The sequence below is a fragment of the Schistocerca serialis genome, chromosome 1 (assembly GCF_023864345.2).
Source record: "Schistocerca serialis cubense isolate TAMUIC-IGC-003099 chromosome 1, iqSchSeri2.2, whole genome shotgun sequence".
In the NCBI taxonomy this organism is placed as follows: Eukaryota; Metazoa; Arthropoda; class Insecta; order Orthoptera; family Acrididae; genus Schistocerca; species Schistocerca serialis.
Window position 1 is genome coordinate 992,788,195 of NC_064638.1, and position 26,925 is coordinate 992,815,119.

A 26,925-nucleotide genomic window follows, 5' to 3' on the forward strand; every position below is an offset into this window, starting at 1 on the left:
ATTCTGCTTCTGTCATTAATAAGCTCTATTGTCACTGCTTTCACCTATATTTTTTGTTATATTGTGATTTTTCCTTAAAACGGATAATCCCCAATCTAACTTTCACCATTTCAGATTCTATAATCAACAGCAGACATCTTTCAAAACACTAGCAATTTTGGCACTGTTATGTAAATGAAAATGACCATTCAAAACAGATGAGACACTATACGGAAATAAAATGACAGTAATCAATTGAGACAAGGAAGTCACTCGTATAAAAGGGGCTTTTATCACACATAAAATGAGCTTGTTTGCTGTATACACCAGAGCTCACTGTACGCTCTTCACTTTTTGCTTTCTTCTCTGTGAACACAAAAAGAAAGATCTCTCAAAAACAGACATTCTGAAGTGTAATTTGGAGTCACAACATGTAATAAAATAGCTGTATCAAATGTACCAAGATACCAATTTCAATTTTTGGTGAGTTTTCATTTGCTGTTACAAGTCTGTGATTTTTTTTATAAACAGATGAAATTCATCATCACAAATTATTGTATGAACATGGTACTGTACATTTAATTTCCTTCACTTATACAGGTTTTATGCCCAACCCAAGGGCAAAGCTGCCCTGAACGTCCAACCACTCCTCCACCCTCTTTGACAAGGCCACTGGCAGAACATAACTTTTGCCAGAAACCTTTGGTTGCCACTGCTGATGATTATTCAAAATTAAGCATTGGTGGGTTTGAACCTGGGACCAAGGGCATTTTGATTAGTAAAAGAGGACACTACATAGAGATCTCCTCTAGATTATCACGTGTACTATTGCTCCTCTCAACTTTCAAGCTGCTATCAAAACAAAATGTATGTCTAAAGCTGACTGATGTGCAATGATTATCCCAATATATTAGTAACGAATGGTTTACATTCAGAATCAAATTGATGTAAGAATAACTAAAATTTATTTACCATAGACATACATGAAATACATTTGATATTGCCTGAAAGTCTATCAACAATTGGTTTTGTCTACAACTTCCTTCAGGTATTATATAGAATAACTACAAATTTCTAACAGGTCCATACATGAATAACTACGTTAAAATAGCTAGATGATCACAGAACACAAATACCCTTATTCAGTCAAGAGCTCAGCATGTACATTTTTAAACACCAACTTACAACATTCCTTTGTTTTTAATTTGTAAGATATATGTATGCAACAGTAAGTCATTATGATATCTGGCATACATTCCTTTTCATAGCCTAAAATATATGCGAAGAAAGCAAAGGGATGAGAGAAACAATTTATGGATGACTTAATGGAACTCATTTCATCCACTGTGGATCTGAGATGTTTACAACAATACAACACATTACAGCTTCGTGTGTTAACGCAAATGTGTTCTATAAAGCCAGGAAACGAACACCATCACATATCTATACGTCCACATACAAGCATTGTAATTGTGTTTTGACAAAGTTTTCAAGGAGAACACACTGCTGCAACAAAAATGTATGTAAAAGATTGACTTTGATTGCAAGTGACACTAATTATGTATTTTTCTAAGCAATTCTTCATAGGGGAGCTGCAGATCATATGTGCACACATTTTCTGTGTTGTTTATATAGTTAGAGATACATATATATATAGTTTCTACACCTATTTCAAATTAACTTCTAACCTATACATGGAAATGTCTAATGAAAATCTTGAAAAATTTTTTAAAATGCGTTTAATCAACAGTTGTTGAAGGTGTTGGAGTTGTATTACCGCCTTTCTTCACTGTACTTTCTCCTTCAGTTTTACCATCTGAAGACTTTTTCTCATCACCATCACCCTCTGCCATTGGCTCATCTTCTGCCTCTGCAGCAGTTTTTGTGGTAGATTCAACTACTTCTGAATCTGATGGGTTAGCTGTCGCATTACCCTTTTCACTATAGCGAAATCTGTCGTATCTGCCACCCTCTGCTCTAGAATCTTCATCTTCATCAGAAGACTTATTTCCAGGTTCTACTTCTCTAAGTAAGTCTCCTAAATCTTTATCAACATCAGCCCAAAGTTTGTCATCCATTCCAGCTTCCAAATCTTGATCCAAATCAACGTCAACATTTTCTCCATCCATGCGACACTCAGCATTGTTTTCGAAAGAAAGATCTGCTGCTCTAGATTCATCATGCGAAGCATCACCTTCCTCATTTTCTTTCTTTCCAGACCCATCTCCATCCTTGGTAGAATCATCCTTATTCTCAGTAGCATCCTTGTCATCCTCATTCTGCATTTAAAAATTTCAATGAGCACACAAGCAAGTAAATTTCAACTATAGAATATTAATTATCAGTCACTAGTTTTCAAGTGGAAACTAAAATTACAAGGAGCAACATACAATCTAATGTACTTTAATTAACTGATCAATTCAGATCCACCAACCTCATTTGATTCTCCCTTTTCTTCATCTTTGGAAGAATCTTTTTCTGCATTTTCTTTAGCCATTTCCTTGCGATGAATTCTCTCTGCTTCTTTTCTGAGAGCCCTATCATCGCGGTAACGCACATAGCGCTGTAAGTGTGTGCGTGTGCGACAATGAATTGAAAGTTCTCTTTCTGGATTATCAAACCGTGGCAGATAAAGACGACACAAATCGCAAAAATAAACTTCTACTTTCTTAACGTACTCTGCACCTGTAAAAGACAAAACCCAAAATACTTTACACCGAATGTGCCACTTTCTTTAAATTACAACATGCATGGTAATTTTAATAGTCATAAGTAGACTACCTATTTAAAGAAGCAGACAATACGCTGGTTCTATAAATAACTTAATACACTCTCTCCACTGAACTGTGCAGTTACAAATATGAATTGTGCAAAAGTATGTACAACAGTGAGAAGGCACAAACAACCATCAACATCAATTGATGCAAGAAAGTTCTTTATTATTGCCGATCCAATGTGACGACTTGATGACTGGATGTTACCAGTGACTCACAAGGAACAAGTGACACGTGACAAATTCATTCTCCTCGCATAATCTTTCCTGACTTAAGTTATTCATAAACATTTAATTACTTTTTGAGAGTATTCCATTCCGTACAAACTATACAATATGATGAGAGGTAATTTTTTAGAGAATTATTCTACATAAAATTAATGCATCCATTGTTTAATCACAGCTCTTTGAAGTGGTTAACTTAGATATGTTATACAAAAATGAGTCATTCATACATGTTTTCTTGAGACATAAAGCAAAAACTGACTAATTATAGATACTGCCAAACCTTAGGATACATGCAGCAGTTTCAAAATTGTGCCACAAGATCAGTCACAAAACGTTAATACCACTATTGCCATTTTGCCTGTACAGTTAATCCTTAATTGTGACTGAATCATACTTCATTCTTCATCATTTAAAATCAGATTCAGAAGGCCTACATTTGTTTGTCCACATATGGTAGTGGAAATTTCTATGCAGTATTGAAGTGTCACATGAAATGTTACATTAACATCTTATGCATTCTAAAAGAATTTTTTGGTGAAATATTTAATAATTACTTTTAGAAACTAAAATACATACAATAACATTTATGAAAACAAACACAGAATTACTTATGCTTACAACTGGCCTTACCTAAACAAATTTTTGTTTTCGATTTCTTCTCTTCACCATCTTTATTTTCCTTTGACTTCCCCTCACCTTCTGACTCTTCATCGCCACTATCTGTCAAAGAAACAACACAATGAACTCAATTGGAAAGCACGAACACACACTGTACTAGCCCTTTCAGCCTAAGTAGTTTCATAAAGAGACCACCAAAGTATTTTCACTTTGTGCCTATTGAAATTGTGGTTTCTGACTTAACTAGTACAAAAATATTAATCTGTGCAACATCTTGCAACAAGAAAGGAACTATGAGCTCCAGGCAGATGCAGTGGTTCTTGAAACAAATGGGAGTTGAGGGAGAGGTTATAGTGTTCCAATTCAGGTTTTTTCCTTCCAATGATAATTTACATCATCAGCAACTGTGACAGTTTCTACATTTTAGCTAATATTAAGTACTCCTTTTCCAGCAAAACTCCAGGATAGATATTTTTAATTCCTGAGTCTGCAAAACTAAAAAAGGACAAATGTCTTCATGTTACCTTGTATGCATGTGCCCTCAACATTTCCTTGGCCATGTTTCCACATCAACTCACTAGGTGGCAGGGCTGTGCTTAGCAACACACTGTTTGGGTTCGTAGCGCATTAGTTACAACAACAACAACAACAGATGCCAATTGGGAGTAGAGAGTGAATATTAAGTTTTGTGTTACACTCAGGAACACAATGGTTAAGGAAGAAATTGCAGGTGAGGCACTTTCAGGAAGTCTTGTTTTCGAGTGGTCCAAAAGGTTTTGTGAGGGTAGAGATTCAGTGGAAGACAATCCCAGATCTGGATGTCTATCTACAGCACATACTGCTGCAAACATGAAGAATGTAAGGCAGTTATTGCAAGGTGGTCATCGTGTAACTGTGCGTACGATATCAGAACAAATTAATTTGAATCGTAAAATGTGTCATAAGATTTTATGCGAAGATTTAGAGAATGGAAAATAATGCAAAACTTGTTCCTAAAACACTGACAACGAGAAAGAGGAAAGATGACTTTCTGCTGAACTGTAGGATGGAGCCTGATGTAACTCCTCATTCATGTCATAATTATTGCTGGAGATGAAAATTTATGCTACCAGTATGACCCTCTCATGAAGGGTCGAAGTAGCGAATGGCAGAGCCCTGGATCAACAGCTCAAAAAAAGTCAAATGTCAACCTTTAAGAACAAAGAATGTTGATCACATTCTTTAATGGTAAAGGATTAGTTTACCATTAGCGTGTTCCTCCAGGCCAAACAGTGAACCGAACTTGTTTACACTGAAGTCTTAAAACATTTGCGACAAGTAGTTCTGATGTCGCCTCCCTAACTTGTGCCATTCTAAGGACTTGCTCTCACTGCATGATAATGCAACATCCCATTCTGCTTTACCAAGAATCTGGCCAGACATGCTGTTACTGCCATCTTAGATCCACCACCTCTCACTGTGCAATTTTTTCTTGTTTCTGCGTGTAAAATAGTGCCTGAAACAAAAGCTTCCTCAAGATATTGCAGACATCCAACAGGCTGTGAGTAATGAGCTTATAAATAGTGCAGCTGAAAATTTCCCTATATGCTTTAAAGACTTTCAGAAACATTGACAATCGTGAACAGATAGCCAAGGAAACTATTTCAATAGAAGCTAGGATCATTTGGTAAGTGCCATTTTCTATTTTAAACAGATGTAACCTTTCATTTACAGTAAGTTGGCGAAGATATCAGCAAAATCCTTCATGTGTGAGGTAACTACACAGCTTATTGGCGTGTATATTCCACCACCTCTTTGAGGATGAGCAAGTCATAGTAAAAAAAAATTAATAGTAATAATAATAATAATAATAATAATAATAATAATAAAATCCCAAACAAAGAAAATGGAAATGTTCTATATGCAAAGTTGGACTATGTAAGGTGAAAGGAAGAGTGTGCTTTCCACTGTTGTGTTTTCATTTGATAGTACTGAACATGAAGTGATAAGACTTTTTAGATATTTAAAATGAAGTATAATCTTAACATAATGGATTCTACTTTTGATATTTTATTCTTAGTTCTGTTTACTTTGCAATAATACTTCTGTTTAATACATAGTTGACAGAATTAAAAACATTCATCTGCGATGAATAAAAAGGTGTCAGTTTTTGTGTGCAACTCTACTAAAGTTGGTATCACTGCAGTGGTTTCATACCGGGACCAACAGTTTGTGGCTTAATGACACATTAAAATTAAGAAATAACGCTACATTCTGTAAGTAACACATAATTTCACCTCAGTTTTAATAAGTCATTGCTCAAAGGGTTAAGTGATGACTATGAACATCTTTCTCATTAACTTCCAGTGAATTTGTCAGATAAGTTACGAGAATTTACCACCTATTTACCATATTTACATTATCATATCATTAGTAACATTCTTCCCCAAATACGCGCAATGTCTTTAAGAACACTTCTGGAAACGTTGAGCACAAGATGTTAGTAACACTCATAGTGGATGTTGGGACTGCATGAATTAACACATACTTGTAAGCAGTAACTGAATTCTACGATATATTTAGCCATCAGTGTAACTCCAGGCATAAAAGCTTGCGCAACAAGATGCACAGTTAAGCATTTAGAAATAGTACTGTCTTACCATCAACTGTACCCACAGAATCCAAGATCATGAATTTATCCATGTTTACTTCCTTCTCTTCCTCTTCACCTCCACTTGGCTCATTACTTCTTGAACGACGAGCCCTCATTCTTTCATCTAGGAGTGCCTTTCTCTGTTTGGAGAGGCAAGAGGTTAAAAATGCAATTTAGAACAAAATTAAATTTATGTAAGAAAAAAATATTTCCAAATACCTTGATATGATCCAGTGAACATATGTGATTTTCATACATCATGGGAGATTTGAAACCCATTCGGCAAGTGCTGCAATATGGCATCAAAAACTTCCTCATAGCCTGTAGGATAAATAAATTTTCAGAACAAGCTTCCAACAAACCTGCAAATACATCTAAACTGTGGGTCAGCTACAGATAGACTTTTGCTCAAGGCAAAATATTTTTATCTGCTAATAAATACACAACACCATCAGGAAGAGGAGAGCTATTAATTTTTTCTGGGATTGGGGTGGGAGAGTTTTTGTTTGCTCGTACAGAACATGATGAGTACGACAGTTTGTATCTACATCACGTCTGAGAACCACTTATACCAACCCACCTAGGATTGTGACTAACATTTTGTATTTACTCATGACAGCAGTCCAGGTAGTCAGTGAGAAATTTGACTTGGTAGTGACTTGCAGTATGAATTATTTTGAAACAGTAAAATTTTAAGCCACTGGGGGTGGGTGAGTGGAATGTGCAGGGGAGGGAGAGGGGGGAGTGGTGTCTAATAAATTACATAGTTAATCTGAAAATAGTACTCACACGGTGTGCTTCTGACACTTGGTGTTTTGTTTTAAGTTGTCTGTAATACAACTTACAAATTGGGCAAAAATTGTTTCTTGATGACAAAGTGCCTTTCAGTTCTTCATTTTCTTCAATAATGCGTTGTTTCTGGCGCTGCGACAAACGCATGCGGGCAAGAGTCTGTTTATGTTTCAAAGCCTGCTTACGCATTGCATTACCATGTTTTGATGAGTACAGATGCAATGCATACTCCTGCGACGAGAAGAAACATCTCAGTAACTTATGAACTTTTTGTTACGTACTTGAAAACAGAAGTTAACACATTGTCACAAATATCAAAACCAGTAATAAAAATGAATTTTTCATAGTTCAGTATGCATTATATCACAGTGCACTTACGTTTTATTTTATCAGACTGATTTTCACACAGCCCATACTTTAGCTCAATTTATTCTAAACTGGTCAGATGTAATGTATTTGTACCAACTGTCTAAAAAACGACTTGCCAATCAAAAATTTAAGGATGAGAACACCCTTGTAAACACAATGTCAGATTTTTAACTAGACAAAAGAAGTGTAATTAGTAATATTTTTGCTTGTTTAATTGCTACTGAACATAAGAACCATCTGGAATCTCAAAAAAATGCTAATTGCTATTACATTTTATACATACACAGACAGATATTCTTTTCTTGTAAGCTAATGCAGACATACGGAAACAGAAACTGGAAATCTTAAATTGGTAGAAACTACATAACGAATGCATATGCACTATAACATCCAGAAGTGGCCTCAATAAGCTTGCAATCAAAGAGTCACAGCAATATCTTTGTGGTTGTATACATGGAAGAACCCTGGAGATACTAAAAGGTATCAGATAGATTATATAATGGTAAGACAGATTTAGGAACCAGGTTTTAAATTTTAAGACATTTCCAGGGGCAGATGTGGACTCTGACCACAATCTATTGGTTATGAACTGTAGATTAAAACTGAAGGAACTGCAAAAAGGTGGGAATTTAAGGAGATTGTACCTAGATAAACTGAAAGAACCAGAGGTTGTACAGGGTTTCAGGGAGAGCATAAGGGAACAATTGACAGGAATGGGGGAAAGAAATACAATAGAAGAAGAATGGGTAGATTTGAGGGATGAAATAGTGAAGGCAGCAGAGGATCAAGTAGGTAAAAAGATGAGGGCTAGTAGAAAAATATAAAAATGCAGTAAATGAAGCAGGCAAAAAGGAATACAAACGTCTCAAAAATGATATCGACAGGAAGTGCAAAATGGCTAAGCAGGGATGGCTAGAGGACAAATGTAAGGACGTAGAGGCTTATCTCACTAGGGGTAAGATAGATACTGCCTACAGGAAAATTACAGAGACCTTTGGAGATAAGAGAGCCACTTGTATGAATATCAAGAGATCAGACGGAAACCCAGTTCTAAGCAAAGAAGGGAAAGCAGAAAGGTGGAAGGAGTATATAGAGGGTCTATACAAGGGCGATGTACTTCAGGGCAATATTATGGAAATTGAAGAGGATGTAGATGAAGATGAAATGGGAGATATGATATTGCGTGAAGAGAGTGACAGGGCACTGAAAGACCTAAGTCGAAACAAGGCCCCGGAAGCAGACAACATTCCATTAGAACTACTGACGGCCTTGGGACAGCCAGTCCTGACAAAGCTCTACCATCTGGCGAGCAAGATGTGTGAGACAGGCGAAATACCCTCAGACTTCAAGAAGAATATAATAATTCCAATCCCAAAGAAAGCAGATGTTGACAGATTTGAAAATTACCGAACTATCAGTTTAATAAGTCACAGCTGCAAAGTACTAACGCAAATTCTTTACAGACGAATGGAAAAACTGGTAGAAGCCGACGTTGGGGAAGATCAGTTTGGATTCCGTAGAAATGTTGGAACACGTGAGGCAATACTGACCCTACGACTTATCTTAAAGAAAGATTAAGGAAAGGCAAACCTACGTTTCTAGTATTTGTAGACTTAGAGAAAGCTTTTGACAATGTTGACTGGAATACTCTCTTTCAAATTCTGAAGGTGGCAGGGGTGAAATACAGGGAGCGAAAGGCTATTTACAATTTGTACAGAAATCAGATGGCAGTTATGAGAGTCGAGGGGCATGGAAGGGAAGCAGTGGTTGGGAAGGGAGTGAGACAGGGGTGGAGCCTCTCCCCAATGTTATTCAATCTGTATATTGAGCAAGCAGTAAAGGAAACCAAAGAAAAATTCCGAGTAGGTATTAAAATCCATGGAGAAGAAATAAAAACTTTGAGGTTCACCAATGACATTGTAATTCTGTCAGAGACAGCAAAGGACTTGGAAGAGCAGTTGAACGGAATGGACAGTGTCTTGAAAGGAGGATATAAGATGAACATCAACAAAAGCAAAACGAGGATAATGGAATGTAGTCGAGTTAAGCCGGGTGATGCTGAGGGTATTAGATTAGGAAATGACACACTTAAAGCAGTAAAGGAGTTTTGCTATTTGCGGAGCAAAATAACTGATGATGGTCGAAGTAGAGAAGATATAAAATGTAGACTGGCAATGGCAAGGAAAGCGTTTCTGAAGTAGAAAAATTTGTTAACATCGAGTATAGATTTAAATGTCAGGAATTCATTTCTGAAACTATTTGTATGGACTGTAGCCATGTATGGAAGTGAATCATGGACGATAAATAGTTTAGACAGGAAGAGAATAGAAGCTTTCAAAATGTGGTGCTACAGAAGAATGCTGAAGATTATATGGGTCGATCACATAACTAATGAGGAGGTATTGAATAAAATTGGGGAGAAGAGGAGCTTGTTGCACAACTGGACAAGAAGAAAAGATCGGTTGGTAGGACATGTTCTGAGGCACCAAGGGATCACCCAATTTAGCATTGGAGGGCAGCATGGAGGGTAAAAATCGTAGAGGGAGACCAAGAGATGAATACACTAAGCAGATTCAGAAGGATGTAGGCTGCAGTAGGTACTGGGCGATGAAGCATGGACAGGATAGAGTAGCATGGAGAGCTGCATCAAACCAGTCTCAGGAGTGAAGACCACAACAACAACAACAACAACAACAACATGGAAATCAATAATGCACATCTCTAAGCAAAACAAGGTCACGTAGAAAACAACTGATAAAGGAACTTACCTCGAAAATTTCCTATGCCCAAGTTTAAGGAACTAATTTCATATTTAAGAAAAAAACTTTCTTTAATTAATCCTAAAATTTGCAAATTAGACAAGAGATTATTAGTGACCATGAATTCAATGTCGTGTTATATTTATCATACAATGAAATTAAAGTTTATTTTCAAATATATAAAAATAATAGAAAAACTTATTGGCTTAGACACTCTTCGCCAGTTGTCACGAAATTATAAAAATCTCTGAACTCTTTAGGGTAATAAACAGTGGAACTGTCTGTAACATTTTGTCACTTTCACACATTTCAATGTCAAAACGTTCATTTAAAATTAAATTTATGTTATATTTTACAGTTTATTACACAAAAAATTATTAAATTGGTGCATACGTTCAAAGCGTTTTTGTTTCGCATGATGGTATTCCAGTTGCTATGGGTTTATTTATGGACTGTCAATTTTTATTTGTGGTTTACTGTTGCTATTTGAGTTCACATATTGTTATATTGTCATTTGGGATAGTGGACGCTAGAAAATGACATGTCAAGTGGAGAATTATGAACATTTCTGACATTCATTGGGTTCAACCAACAGTTGACAGCAGCAAAGCAACATTTGTACCGTGTATGGGAATAATGCCATTTGACAGAGCAGGGAAGAAAATGGTTTTCTCACTTGAAGGAGACTTGTTTTGATATTAATGACTCTACATACAGGTAGACCTTCGGGGTCTGATGAACATTTAAACATATGAACCCACAATGATCCACATCAGAATACTAAAGAGCTGGCAAATGTGATGAACTGTGATTATTCCACTGTCTTGTGACATTTGCATGCAATGGGTAAGGTTCAAAAATTAGGTGTAAGGGTATACCGTGTGCTTTAAGCCAGAATCACAGAAGTCACTTCATTGGGAGGCCGTATGTGCAACTCTGCTTGTTCATGATCAACTGGCTCGTGAACAACACCGACCATTCCTATCCCATATTGTTACAAATAATGAGAAATGGTGTCCCTATGCTAACAGAGAAGAACGGAATGGTTCAGTCTAAATATTGTGTACTGTGAATTGTTCCCCGGGGTGCAACCATCACTACTGACACTTACTTCAACAGATGACGATGATGATGACGATCTTGAGTTGGTTCAGGGGGCACTCGACATCACGGTCATCAGCACCCGGACGAAAAGTCAACATGAAATCTCATGGGTGGGGACAAAGGCTGTCCCCACATGCAGAGCAGTTTATACCATACGAAAGTCTGCCGCCCTTCCCCATCAGTTTAGGGATGAGGCCTGATAGTTCACAAAATTTCACCACTCTCTGAACACTGGTATCAGTATCTACGAGGACCGTGTGCAGATCTCCAGCGAGAATGAGGGCTGCCCTATTATCAGTACACAGGACACAGAGCCACAATATGCTGAACTGAAAGCAGCATGCCACAAACTTCACAGGAAGGTGGATCCTTCACCCGGAGGATGAAGCCATGTGTGAAAGGGCTATGCCCAATGCGCAGTCTCTTAAGCAAAACCACCTTCCAGCGGCGACTGTCAACAGAGCTCTTGCAGGCAAAAATCAAGAACCCTGTCCAGTAAGACTGCATGAAGTGATGCTACTCCACAGTAACACCCGCCTGAATTCTGCTGGACCGACAAAAAACACTATACAGGAGTTGGGTAGGGGAAGTCATTCTGTACCTACCTTATTCACCTGATCTTGTGCTATCAGATTTTCGTCTTTTCCACTCTATTGAAAAACCTTCAAGGAACTTACTTTCTGGATGAAAATGCTCTTTGAACATGGCTCTTGAATTTTTCACCTCAAAACCATGCGATTTCTACATTCGCACAATCGAGAAATTATCCCAGCTTTGGCAGACTGGTAAATAGTGAAGGAGAGTTATCAATGACTGTAGTCTTATATGTATCTGTTGTGTTTAATAAACTTACAGAAAAATGCTTTGAACTTATGCTCAAACCTAATATTTATTTTGAGGCTACTTCATCGCCTGCTGTCATATCAAAGATAAACTTTTAACTAGGCTTGCAGAATAAGCATGTAGTGTCCAGAATTCTGATGTGCTGATTTACTGACAAGACTCACTGACACACCAATACATATATGTACATGCTATCAACATGCTGCTAATGCTGTACTATTAGCAAATAATGTTAAAAATTCCTACAAAGCCAAGAAGCACTGTGCTTTTATGCACTGCATCAATTTTCCACAAAACAAACATGCACAAAATGCATAATTTCTTTGCGCTGCGAAGGATCAAATGTACACGCAAAGGTGAACAAAAAAACGCATTTCGTGGATGCACCTATCCAAATTTAAGACAAAGGCTTAAAGTGTATTTCATAACAAAAGTTCTTATTACCTTGAATGTTATGCACCTCGAATAACAGTGTGGGCAAGTCAACCGAATGAAAGGCCTTGACAGGAAGTTGGTCCGGCGATGGCCCTCTTCTTCACTCACTGCTCGATCATCAGAACCCTGCTTAATTGTAACCTGCATTTAAATAACACTGTAAACAGCCCAATATTAAGTAAATACTATAACTCACTAACAGTATAAGGATTCTAACGGGAATAGCCAACACTCTTCATAGTTTTTAACTTTCATAATATAAGTATCTCTTATAATACCTTACCAACAGTGAAACACGTACAGATATCTGGTAATAACGTGGTACGATTTGCTGTGTACTTTCGATAACTACATCAATAAGTAAAGAATATTAAATTTACCTGCACCCTTAACTACTTAAATATGCCATTAAATTCCAGCCGATATACTAATCCTTTTAGGAATGTACTTTAAAACTGGCAATGTGTGTACATGGCTTCCTTCAGTTTCATTTATGCTACTAAGAATTTTACTACCTAAAACAACATTTCTATTCTTAACATTACTTCCAGAAGGACAGTAGCAACCTTATGGCAGTCAATGTGCTAAAAAGGACGACTGTTTCTGACACTTTTTGAGAGCTCATGGTGTGAAACTTAGGACTGTAATAAGTTATTTTAACAGTAATCTCCAAATATTTGATGACACACACTGAATCTGTAATCTCAAATTCCAATGAAGAAAAAAGATTGGAGGTATCCAATGCAACAGTACAAGCCGTGTTGACTGAAGTATCCCATTTAGCTGAATAACAAACATTAAAAACAGGGAATCCACCATGAAGAAAGGGAGGAATGGTACGTGACGAGACGGGAAAGGAGATGATACATGATAGCAAATTGCAATGAAATACATGCTTTCTGAAAAATATATTGTCCAACTGATTACTGCAACATAAGTCTTCAAATGATTTCTAACTCAAGTATTTTATTTCCAATCTTGACAACAATTCTAACATGACCGGGGGGGGGGGGGGGGGGGGGGGGGGGGGGGAATAAATAAAGGAAGAAGAAGAAGAATAATCTCAATATAGCATACTGGTCACGTTGTAGTGCTGTATATGGCGTAAAATTGCTATCAGGCAGTTACACAACATTCCATCATTGATGTAAATCATACCATAAAGTTGTTCAAGTTGTGTGTATGTGCCAAGTTGGTTGTATGGAATCAGTTGGCTCAACATGGAGACATGACAGAGTGGCAGAAAGTTTTTATGTTTGGTCCTGCACATGACCACAGTGCGGTCTGGGACACTTTGGAACAGCCAGTGAAATGTAGCAATCAATATCCTCATCATTTGCTACCTACAGCACCTATTCGTCAAGGAGTGGCTTGATCTTGATATGGTATGCCTGAAGATATTTCTGGACATCATTCCTTGCCGAACTGGGGCCATTTTCAAGGCAAGATCTGGCATAACATGGTATTAGTATGTCATCTCCCGAGAATGATGTGTTCCATGTGATTACATCCATCATGTGTAATGAATCACATTTTCCACTCAATTACAACCTACAAATGTCATCCTTTCAATGTTCATCTTGAAAGACAATGACAAAAGATAAATATTCCGTAGTATGATTATGAACTGTTTGTCCAATGTTAAAAGTAATACCAGATATCAACAATGTCACCACAACAGATGCCTATCATTTTTAATTAAGCTTTCTATATTCAAGACATATTTCTTTCATTAGCACCTTATGGACCATTCTTAGACAAAGGAATTACAGTACATTCTGTACATAAGCAACAGTCACAACAGAATAGCATTCATTCAAACTTCCAATGATCTGAACAACCAAAGAGCACTTTAGTCTTATTCAAATTTAATTTTTTAAATTAACTCCTTGTAATCTGAATCTCTCAACAGTCGAATGCAAGAAACTTCCTTGATACAGAAATTTGTTAAGCTAGGAAGTAACACCATAGCTAGGAAGTAACACCAAACAGAAATTGTAAATAGAAGTGTGTTGACTACAACTGTCAATTGTCTCTTGGACCCATCTCTCTGACCACTAAGGACTAGTTAAATTATTGTGCTCCACCAACCCCCTGCTGCAGAGGAAGTACTTCAAATTGACCTCCCAGTTTTCCTTGAGGGCTATTGGCATGTTCAAGTGTCCCATTCCACCAACCCTCTCACTGCTGCATTAGAGTTACTTCTGTATCTCTGAATTAATGAAGTATCACATGATTACCGATTCACAAGGACAGACTAGGCCACGAATTACTGTCCGCCAGATATAGAACACACTAACTCTGGAACGAAGTATTTATGAAATATGACAACTGTTAGGACCACATAATTACCGATGCAAAGGGACAGATTGGGCTGCACACGACTGTCCATGAGATATAAAACCCACTAGCTCGGGAATGAAATGAAATCGTTCCGCTACCAATTTTAATTAAAATTTCGATATCTTATCTACATTTCATACACAGCAATGTATGAGCTACAGTCAACCATATATGAAGTTCACACAATGCCTTATAACTTTGCAAACTCTGATATTCCATGCGAAGCTTTACTTAATTTGATGCAGCATAGTAACTATGATGAAGAACAAAAAGAAATTCAGTCCTTCATCGAGCAAAGATATTAGACTAAGATGTGCAACCCTCAAATTTGTTACTGCAAAGTTTTATTAAAATCGGATGGAAGTATTTCAAAGTGACCAGAATGAAGTATCTCAGCACCAGTGCTGTGACAAAGTGGCACTCAGTACAGAATGTGGGGAGCCTGACTGTAGCAGTAGCAAGCCAACCATATGTTACATAATATTGGGTTCATTAACAGTAGAAAATAATTCTCATGTCTAAGAGTACAGACTTGCTTTGGGCTTCTTACGTTTATATTTCAAACTACAACCAACATGTTCAAGTTTACAGTTCATTTAAAGGTAAGCACATACATTAGAACAGTGAAAAATGACACATAACAAAAGCAACGTAAATACTTATCTCAGTTCACATGGTGTCAAGAGAACACTTATCAATAGTAAACATGTACAAAATGAGATCAATAAATTTTGTTGCAAATCATTTAGCCATCAGTATTCGATAGCTCAATGGGCAAGTGCCAGTCAAGTAAAAAGGGTGTGATTACCAGGGACTGACTGGTTTCACCTCTCACAATGATTCATAACGTCACTTTAATATATCAACATTTAAAATTTATTTATTTGCTAGCATCATTGTTGAAAATCCACATGAAGCTGTAGGTTTCAGATACAGTTGGCTCCCTAAAGCCAGTAAAAAGAAATAGCATATGAATTCCGAAAGTACCACACCTAAAAGCACTGTGTTCACACTATCTGATTAAGAATAGTTTTAGTACTATCAAATGCTGATGCACTCCTTTTAGGGAGAGATTTTAATAATATGTAAATTTCATAAACTTCAAATAATACACAAAAAAGGAGAAAATTATAAAATGGCCCCATTTGAACTAAAACTTTCCAATTACTTTTAATAATTTTCAATTCAACTATTACCCCTTGTCAAACACTCACAGAAAACATACCTGACAATGAGCAACGGATGTGATAAGCACTTAATCCTTTCACTGTGATGTTGGGAAAGTGGACAGAAAACCTCTGTCCACAGCCAGGAACAGACTTTCTCGTGATTTTCTTTTTCATTTTTTAAAATTCTAACTAAATGAAACTTAGGGGCATCCAAACATAACTCTTAATACTTATTTTTACGGCTTTGAAAAAACAATCACTTAGAATTTCTTCAATGTATGATACTTTCGGAAATACATAAAACGATGCTGCAATCTGAACAATATATTTGGACCTTATTCTTCTTTTTGGAGCCAATTCAGGCTTAGAACATATGTAGCAATATCTCTGAGGCTTCTGTTTTCCTCCAGGTATGGGTGGAAATAACTGGGAAACAGGGCCTGTCAGTTTCTTAAAAGATTCAACAGAAGAAACCCCATTTTGTTTTTTAACCCAATTTTGACACTGTTCTTTTCGATGAGCTGTCTAGCCTGTCTAGATGACTGCTGAATCTGTGTGAGAAAGTAAATTCTGAAAATATCTGTTTGTCTCAAAATAAATTTGACTCAAGTTCTGGAGTAACAAAATGTTCAAAATGATCTAATATTTCAGATTCATTGTTCACACAACAAAATGTCTTTGAAACCAGAACTAGTTTCACTAAACTTGTGACCTTTCAGATGAAATTCATTGTTCATCCAGTTTAATATTCTTCTTTCTGCTCCGAGATGGAGAAAGCATACCGCCGTAAGTGGAAGATGATGCCATTCAGTGCACTGAAGCAAGTGAACAACAATGAATGACAGTAAAACAATGCACTTTTTACACTTAAGAGTGGCATCTTAAGAATACAGACATTCTTACTCTACAGATAGAGTGCTCAAGATGCCATTATCAACACCTCAGAGTCTGAATGAGGTCATGTAATAGGGCTAAAAGAAACTACATTTTCTTCTGCAATATTGCACAGACAGACTTGGTAGGAATGTAGCCACTGTACATGCCCTGCTGGCAGCAGTGGTCATAAGACTGTATGGTCACAAGAACACTGGGCTCCAGATGGCCACATGACACTACTGAGAGGGAAGACCATCGTGTTTTGAGTATGGCTGTGGCACATCATACTGCTCTCTGCAGCAGCAATTTGAGCAACAGTTGGCACCACAGTAACAACAAACCGTTACATATCTGTTACTTCAAGGACAGCTCTAAAACAGGTGCCCTGTAGCATGCATTCCACTGAGCCCAGACACATTGGACCTACACTTTTGAATTATTGTCTGAGGTGCGATTTCATATGACAGTAGAAGCACTATCATGGTTATCCCATGCACCACGACTGCAAAATTGCATGTCAATGTTGAGATTCTGCCTGTTGTGCTGCCACTCATGAACAGCATTCCAGAGGGTGCTTTCCAACAGGATAACACTGGCCCACATACCAATGCTGCAGTCCATCATGCTCAACAGTGTGTGGACATGCCTTGGCCTGCTTGATCATTCCAGTCTCGGCCACAAACAGTAGTAACTACCCCTCTAATGATCAATGGAGTAGAACAGGCATGGAACTCCATCCCACAAAATGATATACGGCACTTGTGCAACATAATGCATGCATGTTTGCATTCAACATTCTGGCAGTTCAGGGTTGCCACAAGTTTCCCCATGTGAAATTCCCTAGTAAGTTTTAGAATTTTTCCCTCACAAATTTTGACATCTCAAGGGTAAGTTAAGACGTAAGTTGACAATCTGTCTTTGCAGCTAAGGTACAAGAAACAATAGTGCAAATAAGGGAATATCTAACAAAAGCTTGCAAGCAGATGACGTTTACTGGTATGAGAAAATATTAAGGAGCAACATCAACATTTTTTGTAATTAACAGTTTATAGATGAAAAAAGCAAGCCAAATGGTATATGTTGTTTATTTAGACCACAATTATTTTACTTCGCTAAAACAAGACATATTTGGTGACAAAAATATGGATTTCCTTGGAGTTGCAAGACAGATTTAAAATACCTTCACTGATTCCAGAAATGACCTCACAAAAATGTAGGCCTCTTGAAAGAAGGGTATACGGAGGGGAAGAATTGTGTAAACCAGCACTGTTGGTGACAGCAATAAAATGATGGTTCTACTATGTTTCATTATTGCGAGTTATTACCCATTGTGTTATATCTATTATTTTACAGGTATTTTGTGATTTTTCTTTCGAAAAATCTACAAGTACATGCACAAACCGTTAACGACTGACAAATTTCTTATTATCGTCTGTACTTTCCAACATATAGACTACTTTGCAAGTACCAAAATGTACTAGAACAAATGAAATGTTTATAAACTGCAGTGAGACATTTACAAATCCTGAAATGCATTACCCATGGCCTCTGGCCTGCTGATGAGCACCACACACAAACAGACACGGCCTGCAGGGAGATCAGTGAGACTAGATCTGACAGGTAGGGGCTGTACATTAGTGGGACCCGAATGGCTTCAGATCAGCAGGCACCATCCATTACAGATAACTGCAGAAAAGGAATGCAGTTTTGGCCCAGTGTGGAAATCCACTTGTGTGGCCAGCTATTCATGAGCCACCCAGATATATAAAGGCCTGACAGTGAAAGGGTTAAGTGACAAATGGCATTTCTTCTTAACAGGCATCTATACTATTAAAACACTGTCACAGAACCTGGTGCTAGTTGCACATAAATATACAATGGCTTTGAAAGTGGTGGTGGAGGGCAAATTTGATTTTTATCGAGTTTAAAAATTTAAATTGCTGCCAATTTACTCGTTGAGAGCTGTAATCTTCTATTATGTCTAAGTTTAACAAACTAGAAAGGAGGATATTAAGGGCACTCAACACTGAGGTTATCAGCAAATGTAATATGAAAAGTATTACAATTAGAAACTGCATTTATCTTGAGGCAGCACAACTGATGACACGCAAACAAACAGACTATATATCAAGCCAGAATTTGAGAATGGGGGCACTTAGCTACTTCCAACAAAGCTTGTGCAAAATTTCAAACTTTGCGAAACTTACCCGCGTGCTTAAACTCAAATATTTAACACAATACCTAATTTGAGAAGAGAATAGAAGCTTTCGAAATGTGGTGCTACAGAAGAATGCTGAAGATTAGATGGGTAGATCACATAACTAATGAGGAAGTATTGAATAGGATTGGGGAGAAGAGAAGCTTGTGGCACAACTTGACCAGAAGAAGGGATCGGTTGGTAGGACATGTTCTGAGGCATCAAGGGATCACCAATTTAGTATTGGAGGGCAGCGTGGAGGGTAAAAATCGTAGAGGGAGACCAAGAGATGACTACACTAAGCAGATTCAGAAGGATGTAGGTTGCAGTAGGTACTGGGAGATGAAAAAGCTTGCACAGGATAGAGTAGCATGGAGAGCTGCATCAAACCAGTCTCAGGACTGAAGACCACAACAACAACCTAATTTGAAACGTAATGAGACATCTGAAGCTGTCTGATACATGGGAATTAGATTCTTTAGAAAACTGGGGGTTTACGGGTATCAGCATCACCCATCACTATGTGCAAACAAATTATGTAATTAACAACTACATTGATAAATACAAAAAATACCATGTGTATGCACGCTCCTCCACTCATGAAGCAGGGCGCTGCAGGGTAGAATTTTTTAAACGTAAGGAAATGAATTTTTTAAATATAAGGAAATGAATTTTTTCTTACCCAAGATTAAGCATGTTTCTTTGCTGCCATGGAATCTATTAATGCAAACTTTACAGCATATTTAATTTATTATAGTGTGATACACACATAATTGAAAGCATATTACATTCTAGCATTTATCTGTGCCATACTCACATGAACTCCTCCATTACTTTTAGTTTCTTTCTTCTCACTCTCAGTCTTATCTGTTTTTTCTCCACCTTCTGTTTCTTCCTCTTCTTCCTCAACTTCTTCTCCTTCTTCCGGTTCCTCATCTTTGGTTTCTTTCTTAACCTCTTTTTTAACCTTTTTCGTCTTCTTTTCCTTTTTGTCAGGTGTCTCCCCTTCCTCTAACTCCTCTTCAGCATCATCCTCGTCGTCTTCCTCCTCGTCTCCACCTTCTCCTTCCCCTTCGCCTTCTTGCTCTTCAGCCTTCTAAAATTTAGTTATTTCATGTAAGATAATGAATACAGATGTGCAATACAATGTCAAAAGGTAGTAACAAAATAGCAAAATATGGACCCATGCAGCATAAAAACATTGTCAACGGTGTTGCATAACTGAATACATTAATGAACAATTGAAGTAGATAAACATGTTGGAGAGAGGATGGTGCCCCTGTCAACATAAAAAATTAAAGTTTGGACTGTAGTATGACAAATCCAGCTATCAGACTCTTGGATCAGCAGATATGTGCATGCTCCATCTCTCACGTTATGCACTTAGGTTACAACATACTTAGTGCCAAGGGTGTACCTTGAGTACATTTACTCTGAATACAATGCTGCCAGACTAACTGTTACGAGTAACAATTCTACCAGAACCCTCAATTACTACTAACATTTTCCTGATTATAAGACAATGTTTTTCTTCCAAATTCATAATTCAAAATACACAGTATCATCATACTCACACGTAACTATTGCTGCTGAGCTTAACTTTTTATACTGGTTAATATATTATATAGGGGTTGTCTCACATTTATAGAGCTTTTGCTATTGAGGTCACATGCAGATATATTTTGAAGAAATGAAAGGACACAACTGGGCAAATGATACTCATATTCAAAAGGACTCAAGATTTCCCAATATGTCAAAGTGCTCAATACAGTATTGAGAATGCTCAAACAATCATGTGACACTTGACTCATGGCGACAGTGCACACAGGATATACGAGAAACTATGAACTAGACACAACAAACTACTGCTATGCTTAAAAAATAATTGTGTGAAATACGGGAGGAAACAGCACAATTCCATCATGTTACGAACTATTGTATTTGAACATGTTTGCAATTAAATTTCTCGTACACGTATGGACACTACGTACCAACATTAAAACTGCTATTCCAGTAAGGGTAACATTCATTCAAAGGCAGAAATGTTATCCTTCAAAAGACATTCCTTGGTTCTGAAGCTAGATCAATATTTTGATTATGAGAGTGTGTAATGATCTAGTAAGTGGGTTACAAAAGAGTAAGACAGTCACTGTTGTTCTATTAAAATATTGGGTGAAGATGTTACCAGCATTTGATCAGCTTGATAACACAGTGACATTAAGGGGCGACGAAGAAAATAGGTCCATAATGAAACATCTAATGAATGAACTCATTCATATTAAACTGACATAGTTGTGAGATAATTAAGTTGTGCACCACAACTGTAATACTGCTGTGAGAAAAATTACAGAGGCAGGACACATCATGGAGATAGTGCCGACATCAGTAGATCACAGGCCAAGCAGAAATTCAATAATTGAACTGAACCATGATTGTGATCTTATATTTATGTACTACTTACTGTTGTTACACATGACTTGCACCCTACATGTTGCATCACACTGCCAACAATGGGAATCTATACTGTGTACACTGTCTTTAGGAACATCTGCCATGTTTAAACTGGAATGTGACTGAATCCATTTCTAGTCAAAATTGAACAAACACTCAACAATAATATTAATTTCTGCAGGGGACTGCAAAACTCTTGATAGGGGCCAATGCCATAATTACATGCTACAATGTTGACACTCAAGATGACATATGACGAGAATGAAAGAGGTTGTCAGCTGCTGGTTCAACACAGTCAATGAGAAACAGGTGGGCGGACAGTCCGTTTAAAGACAGAGATATTGTAACATTCTCACATCAGTATAGAAGTGATCTAAGAATTCATGAGCAACTATGGAAATATCTACGGTTACTCATCTATAACTGTAACCCAATAAACAAAATTATTCTGTTAAACAATGGATGAGAAGTGCTTAATTTGACCAACGTGGTGTTGGTGAGAAGGATTGTTTTAATAAATGTGGCAACTTGCTGCTGTCTCTACTGACGGCACATTGTAAAACTGATTAACTGTGTTATCAGAAAGTTACTGCACTTCTCTCACCATTAATCTCTTCCATTCATAAATTTTTGGCACTTGAGTGGACTGCACTGAGTTAAGCCACACACCCATTGTGAATCTGTCTAGGTGAGTGTTGGTATGTCTGATTAAATAGGACTCATCATGTTAAAATCTAGGAGGAATAACCTGCTGTAATGCATTGCTTGATTTTTGTGGAAATATCTGAAGTTCCTTAACAATTAAGTGACCTACATCGGTTATGGAAGGAGTCAATTTAAGCCTTCAGGCCTCTTCAGAGATTTGGAGAACTGGGGCTAGGGTGGTGCAGTTTATACCTTCAAGCTGTGAAAATTATTCCAGCCACAAATCATGGAGACAATGAAATTGACATATCAAATACATATTACCATGCTACACTTTGTGCAGGGTCTTCAGCACAGCAGACAAGTAACGGCTAAATGTTTAGCTCTTTTTACATAGTAGAGCATTTAACAGCAGCAAATAAGTACTCACTACTGCACTGAAAGCAATTCCAATCTATTAATACCAGCTCAGTGGAGTTATTTTATCCACTCACAAGAGAGAACTGGACAGGAAGGTGTAGTCTTTAAATCAAAAAGTGAACAGCACTCACAGGAGAAGTTGCCTTTCCCAGAAGAATGCCGCAGCTGCCATACAGGATGACTAAGTATCCATTTCCCTCTACAATTGCAGAACAGCGTGCAGAGAATTCTGTAGATTCTGTCTATATGCATATCTATATTCCACGCAGTGTAACGGCACTTTGGGGAAAGTGAACACCCCTGGACATGTCTGCACAATGTGACAACAGTGATTCATAAACCATGCTGTGGCTGGGTCGATGTACCTTTGTGAAACACACTGTAGTTCATATTTGTGACAGTGCACCCGAGAAAATGGGGAACTGCCAGTTCGTGCTTCGTTTTGCAGACTTATGAAGGAAAGAACAGCGTGACTAACAATCCAGCGACCTACCTTTCCTAAATGCTTCTAATCTTCACCCCTGCCTTTCAACCATTACACTTGCTGATTGCAATTTATCCCTCAAAATAGACCTGCTTCACTCAGATGTGGTACATACTGTAGTGATTCGAGAATTTCTGTATAAATTCTATCTACCGTCTCTAACACACGATGTTCTGGATATGAGTGTCGGATGGTAGAATCCTACCTACTGCACTACTCATGTTTGTGCGCAGTCGCAGGAAGAAAGACAAGGTGGACAAACAGCACCGACAAGAAGCTGTCAGGCAATCTACAGATGTGTGTGTAAGGAAGAACCATGGAGCTTATATGCAGCACTGCGCTTATTGGGTCATTGACTATTGTTATTAAAACAAAGACAGTTGAAAAAGAACTCTTGAGAACTCTTGACGTAGCCTTGCTATATGCAAGACTATTTTCTGAGTCATGTTAAGAAAAGTTATGTTATCAAAGCCAACTTTCTTAACTGTAATTCAATTTGTTTCTGAAGTTCGATTGTACGAGGTACTTACCGGAAGTTAATTACTGATGTTGAAATTAAGAGTTTTATTGTGTATCAAAGTCAAATACATCATTAACTGATGAAAAGTAAAGTTTGTATGTCAACTTATTTCATAAGTAGAAAAGAGTCTAAAAATTCCTGTACCTAGTGTTATTCAACAGAGAAGAAGTCCAGAGGATTTCCAGCAGCCGGCTATCCAGTAACGAATAGTGGCTGCTAATTCCAAGTCACCTCGTAAAGAAGTGGAAGGTGGTTTGGAGGAATAAACAGAAGTAACACAGATTCACACTCACACCAAGTCGGAAACACTAGAATACATTTAAAATTTGTTCTTAACACAGTTCATTTTACAACACACATTGATTTTATAACATTGAAACACTTAGTGCCCTGATTTTTCCATTCCCTGCAATGCTAAATGTAGTATTTCCAAAGGAAAAAATGAATAAGATCTTTTTGTAGGAAATCTAATGTAGTTTAATTTTATACATGGAAGTGACCTTTAAACCCCAATCTACCACACTTGATTTTTCGTATTTAATGCATTCACCACCACCACCACCTCCTACTCCTACAAAATTTTCCTTCAATTGACTGGACTAATCCTGACCAACAAAAATCGTTTTGGACAGCAGGAAGACTATAAGCTCTTCAGCCCCTAGTGCCATATACCTCCAGGTTTTATTTTTTCTTCATTATGTACACAACTGAACCTTTTCTGACCTGAGTTATCATATACAATACACACCACACTTGCAAAACTCCCCTGTTCATCATCCTGCTGAGCCCATGGGTGTCAGCATTGACTGCAAACTTCAGATTCTGCGAAGTAACACTGAAGACAGGTCTTTTTCTAACAAAGTGTTTTCACATGCTTCAATAACTCATTAAAGCTGTGAAGACATTCTTTAGTTAATAGCTAACTATAAATTAATGTATAACTTATAAGCATTAAAATTTTGGATTTTGTATATGATATCTCAGGACTCAATGCCAACTTTATGTCAGGGAAGTGGGGTTTGTTTTTATATACAATTTGTTACCATGTGTGACTGCCATGTTCAGAATAATATGGTCAAAATGCCAGACAGAAGGCTGCAAAGGATTTACCTTTCTACGATGTTAGCAGTGTTAAGTGTTCCTTTGCTTCACTACCGACAGGAAATACTTTTTACAAATTCCACAAAAAATTAAATTAGGACAAGTATTGTTCACTTTATAGGGATCCATGTGCTATTATCAAGAAAAATCACAAATCTTTTAAACAATTTTGCTACCATAATTCTCGTTAAGTATCTTACAACTGTTTAAAGTTTTGATATGAAGTGGTTTTCTTGAAATCCGCAGCAAATGAGAGGAATGTGTGTAATGTATATGACTTTTTTGTGATGAAGTGACAATCAGCAGCACAGTTGTGAGTATTATTGCCCTGCTTAAGTCCTGAGGTTTCATTTATATCACCTAAAAAAAAATTTTTTTTGGGTCATTCATTGTTAACAAACATTAACATAATAGCCCACTATTACTTTTCACATGTGCTCTAGGAGGAAAGGATAATTCCAGTTCCATAGAAGTTGGCTTATGCAGTACACACAATCAACAATGAATGACAAATTCCTTACACATTCACTGCCTTTTGTTATTCTTTAACAACAAAATCTTTATGTTAACTTTTCCCATTTCCCAAAGATTACCACTGAAAGTGTGTGTACTCTGTAACAACAGGTCAACTGGCAAAACATGACCCAACCTCTTGTGTGTTCCTGCCAAATGCAAAAGCTAAGCACAATTGTGCTAAAGCACAATTGTGCTAAAGCACAATTGTGCTAAAGCACAATTGTGCTAAAGCACAATTGTGCTAAAGCACAATCTCAACAACAGTGATATACATCTCACTTTTGCAGTATAAGTACACTGAACATCAACAGAAATTCTCTTTGCCATTAGTTCTGTCCATTCATTATCTTACAGACAAGAGAGACTGCTGACAGAAAAGGAAACAGATTGTAACTTTGTATAATACTGAAGGAAGCATACAACACAGTTACAATTTAACCATTATCTACTCATGAGTGGAAGTAAAAAGTAGCCATTAAGAGACCATACAAATCTGATCTGGAAATGTTAATGCAAGAAAATACAGACTCCTTGAAACTTCAAGATTTTGTGCAAAGACCATATTTTTCAGAACACGAAAGAAGAGGCAGATTGCAAATCTCTAATCCAAAATGTAAAAGTGCCGGAATAGTAGGTTAACTGTGTGGAAATGCAGTACATGACACTAAAGTATTTTTGTGAAAATTGAAGAATTTGAGTCCAATACACTGCTTTACATCAATGTGACATATTATGAAATTAATTGTACGATTTTCTTGTCAAATCCATTAATATTTGTCTTTTACAGCATACTCAACACACAATTTTACACACTAAATGCCTTAATCATCATGGTGGCTGCTGTGTCATAAGACAAACTTCCTAAATTATCTTGTGTGACAAAGGATTGAATCAACCTGTGTTTCCAAACCACACGATTCAATGGACACTAAAAACTGAAAAGATAATACTGTGCTAGCAATGAACATTGCAACAGCACACAAGAAACACCAATTTGGCATGAAATATCCTACATGCTTGAATACGTAAATGATTAGCATTTCCGAGCAACCACACAAATTGTTAGGAGAAACACTACCTCCTTTCTCTATATAGGGGAAGTTTATGCAATAGGTTTCAAATCAGAAATCTGCATTTGAATATTGGACAATTGGGTTCTGCCTTATTTAAGATGGTTAAACACCCACCAGCACATCAATTTGACAAGAGGCAGGATCAAGGCTTCTCCAGACTACTGCATATTGTCCCATTGTATTGAGTTCAACAGAACAGGAAAAATTGAGCTGTTATTTTAAGATTATATGCTAACCTTAGCCTTGAGGAAATTAGAATTTTAAATGCAATTCTGACACTATGTAACAATAAGTTACAAGTAGGCTCATTAGTGAACTGCTATCTTCAAATTTGTAGCATTTTTGTACAGCAAAATTACAAATATATTAATTTTTCATAAAAAAACATTAATTTCATATTACTGTATTAAAAACTGCTAATTTTATATTATTTTTCCCATTGCTGTTTCACAAAATTATCCTGTCCCAGGCTATTCATGTTCATTGGGCTCCCACAATTGACACACTGTTCATGGGTTCGGGAGGGCCATTCTCAATGTCGTGCAGACATTAACAGGCCAATGCGACTAGTGTCCACAGGAACAAACATAACTGCTGC

At 37.2% G+C, this 26,925-nt stretch overlaps 1 protein-coding gene across 4 annotated transcripts in view; it reads right to left on the minus strand.

Annotated features, from left to right (window-relative positions):
- Nucleotides 1-927: 927 nt before the first annotated feature.
- LOC126412986 (neurofilament heavy polypeptide-like) overlaps nucleotides 928-26,925 on the minus strand; it is an 86,364-nt gene continuing 60,366 nt past the window's right edge. For 2 of the 4 annotated variants that reach the window (XM_050082881.1, XM_050082889.1), the window contains 8 exons: nucleotides 19,935-20,213; nucleotides 12,542-12,673; nucleotides 7,020-7,253; nucleotides 6,450-6,551; nucleotides 6,238-6,370; nucleotides 3,611-3,700; nucleotides 2,414-2,664; nucleotides 928-2,258 (listed from right to left, as the gene is read on the minus strand). In XM_050082881.1, coding sequence (XP_049938838.1) covers nucleotides 1,719-2,258; nucleotides 2,414-2,664; nucleotides 3,611-3,700; nucleotides 6,238-6,370; nucleotides 6,450-6,551; nucleotides 7,020-7,253; nucleotides 12,542-12,673; nucleotides 19,935-20,213 — 1,761 coding nt within the window. In that variant the 3' untranslated portion in view covers nucleotides 928-1,718. The remainder of the gene's footprint in view (nucleotides 2,259-2,413; nucleotides 2,665-3,610; nucleotides 3,701-6,237; nucleotides 6,371-6,449; nucleotides 6,552-7,019; nucleotides 7,254-12,541; nucleotides 12,674-19,934; nucleotides 20,214-26,925) is intronic. The other 2 variants (XM_050082903.1, XM_050082896.1) reach the window with 2 other exon arrangements.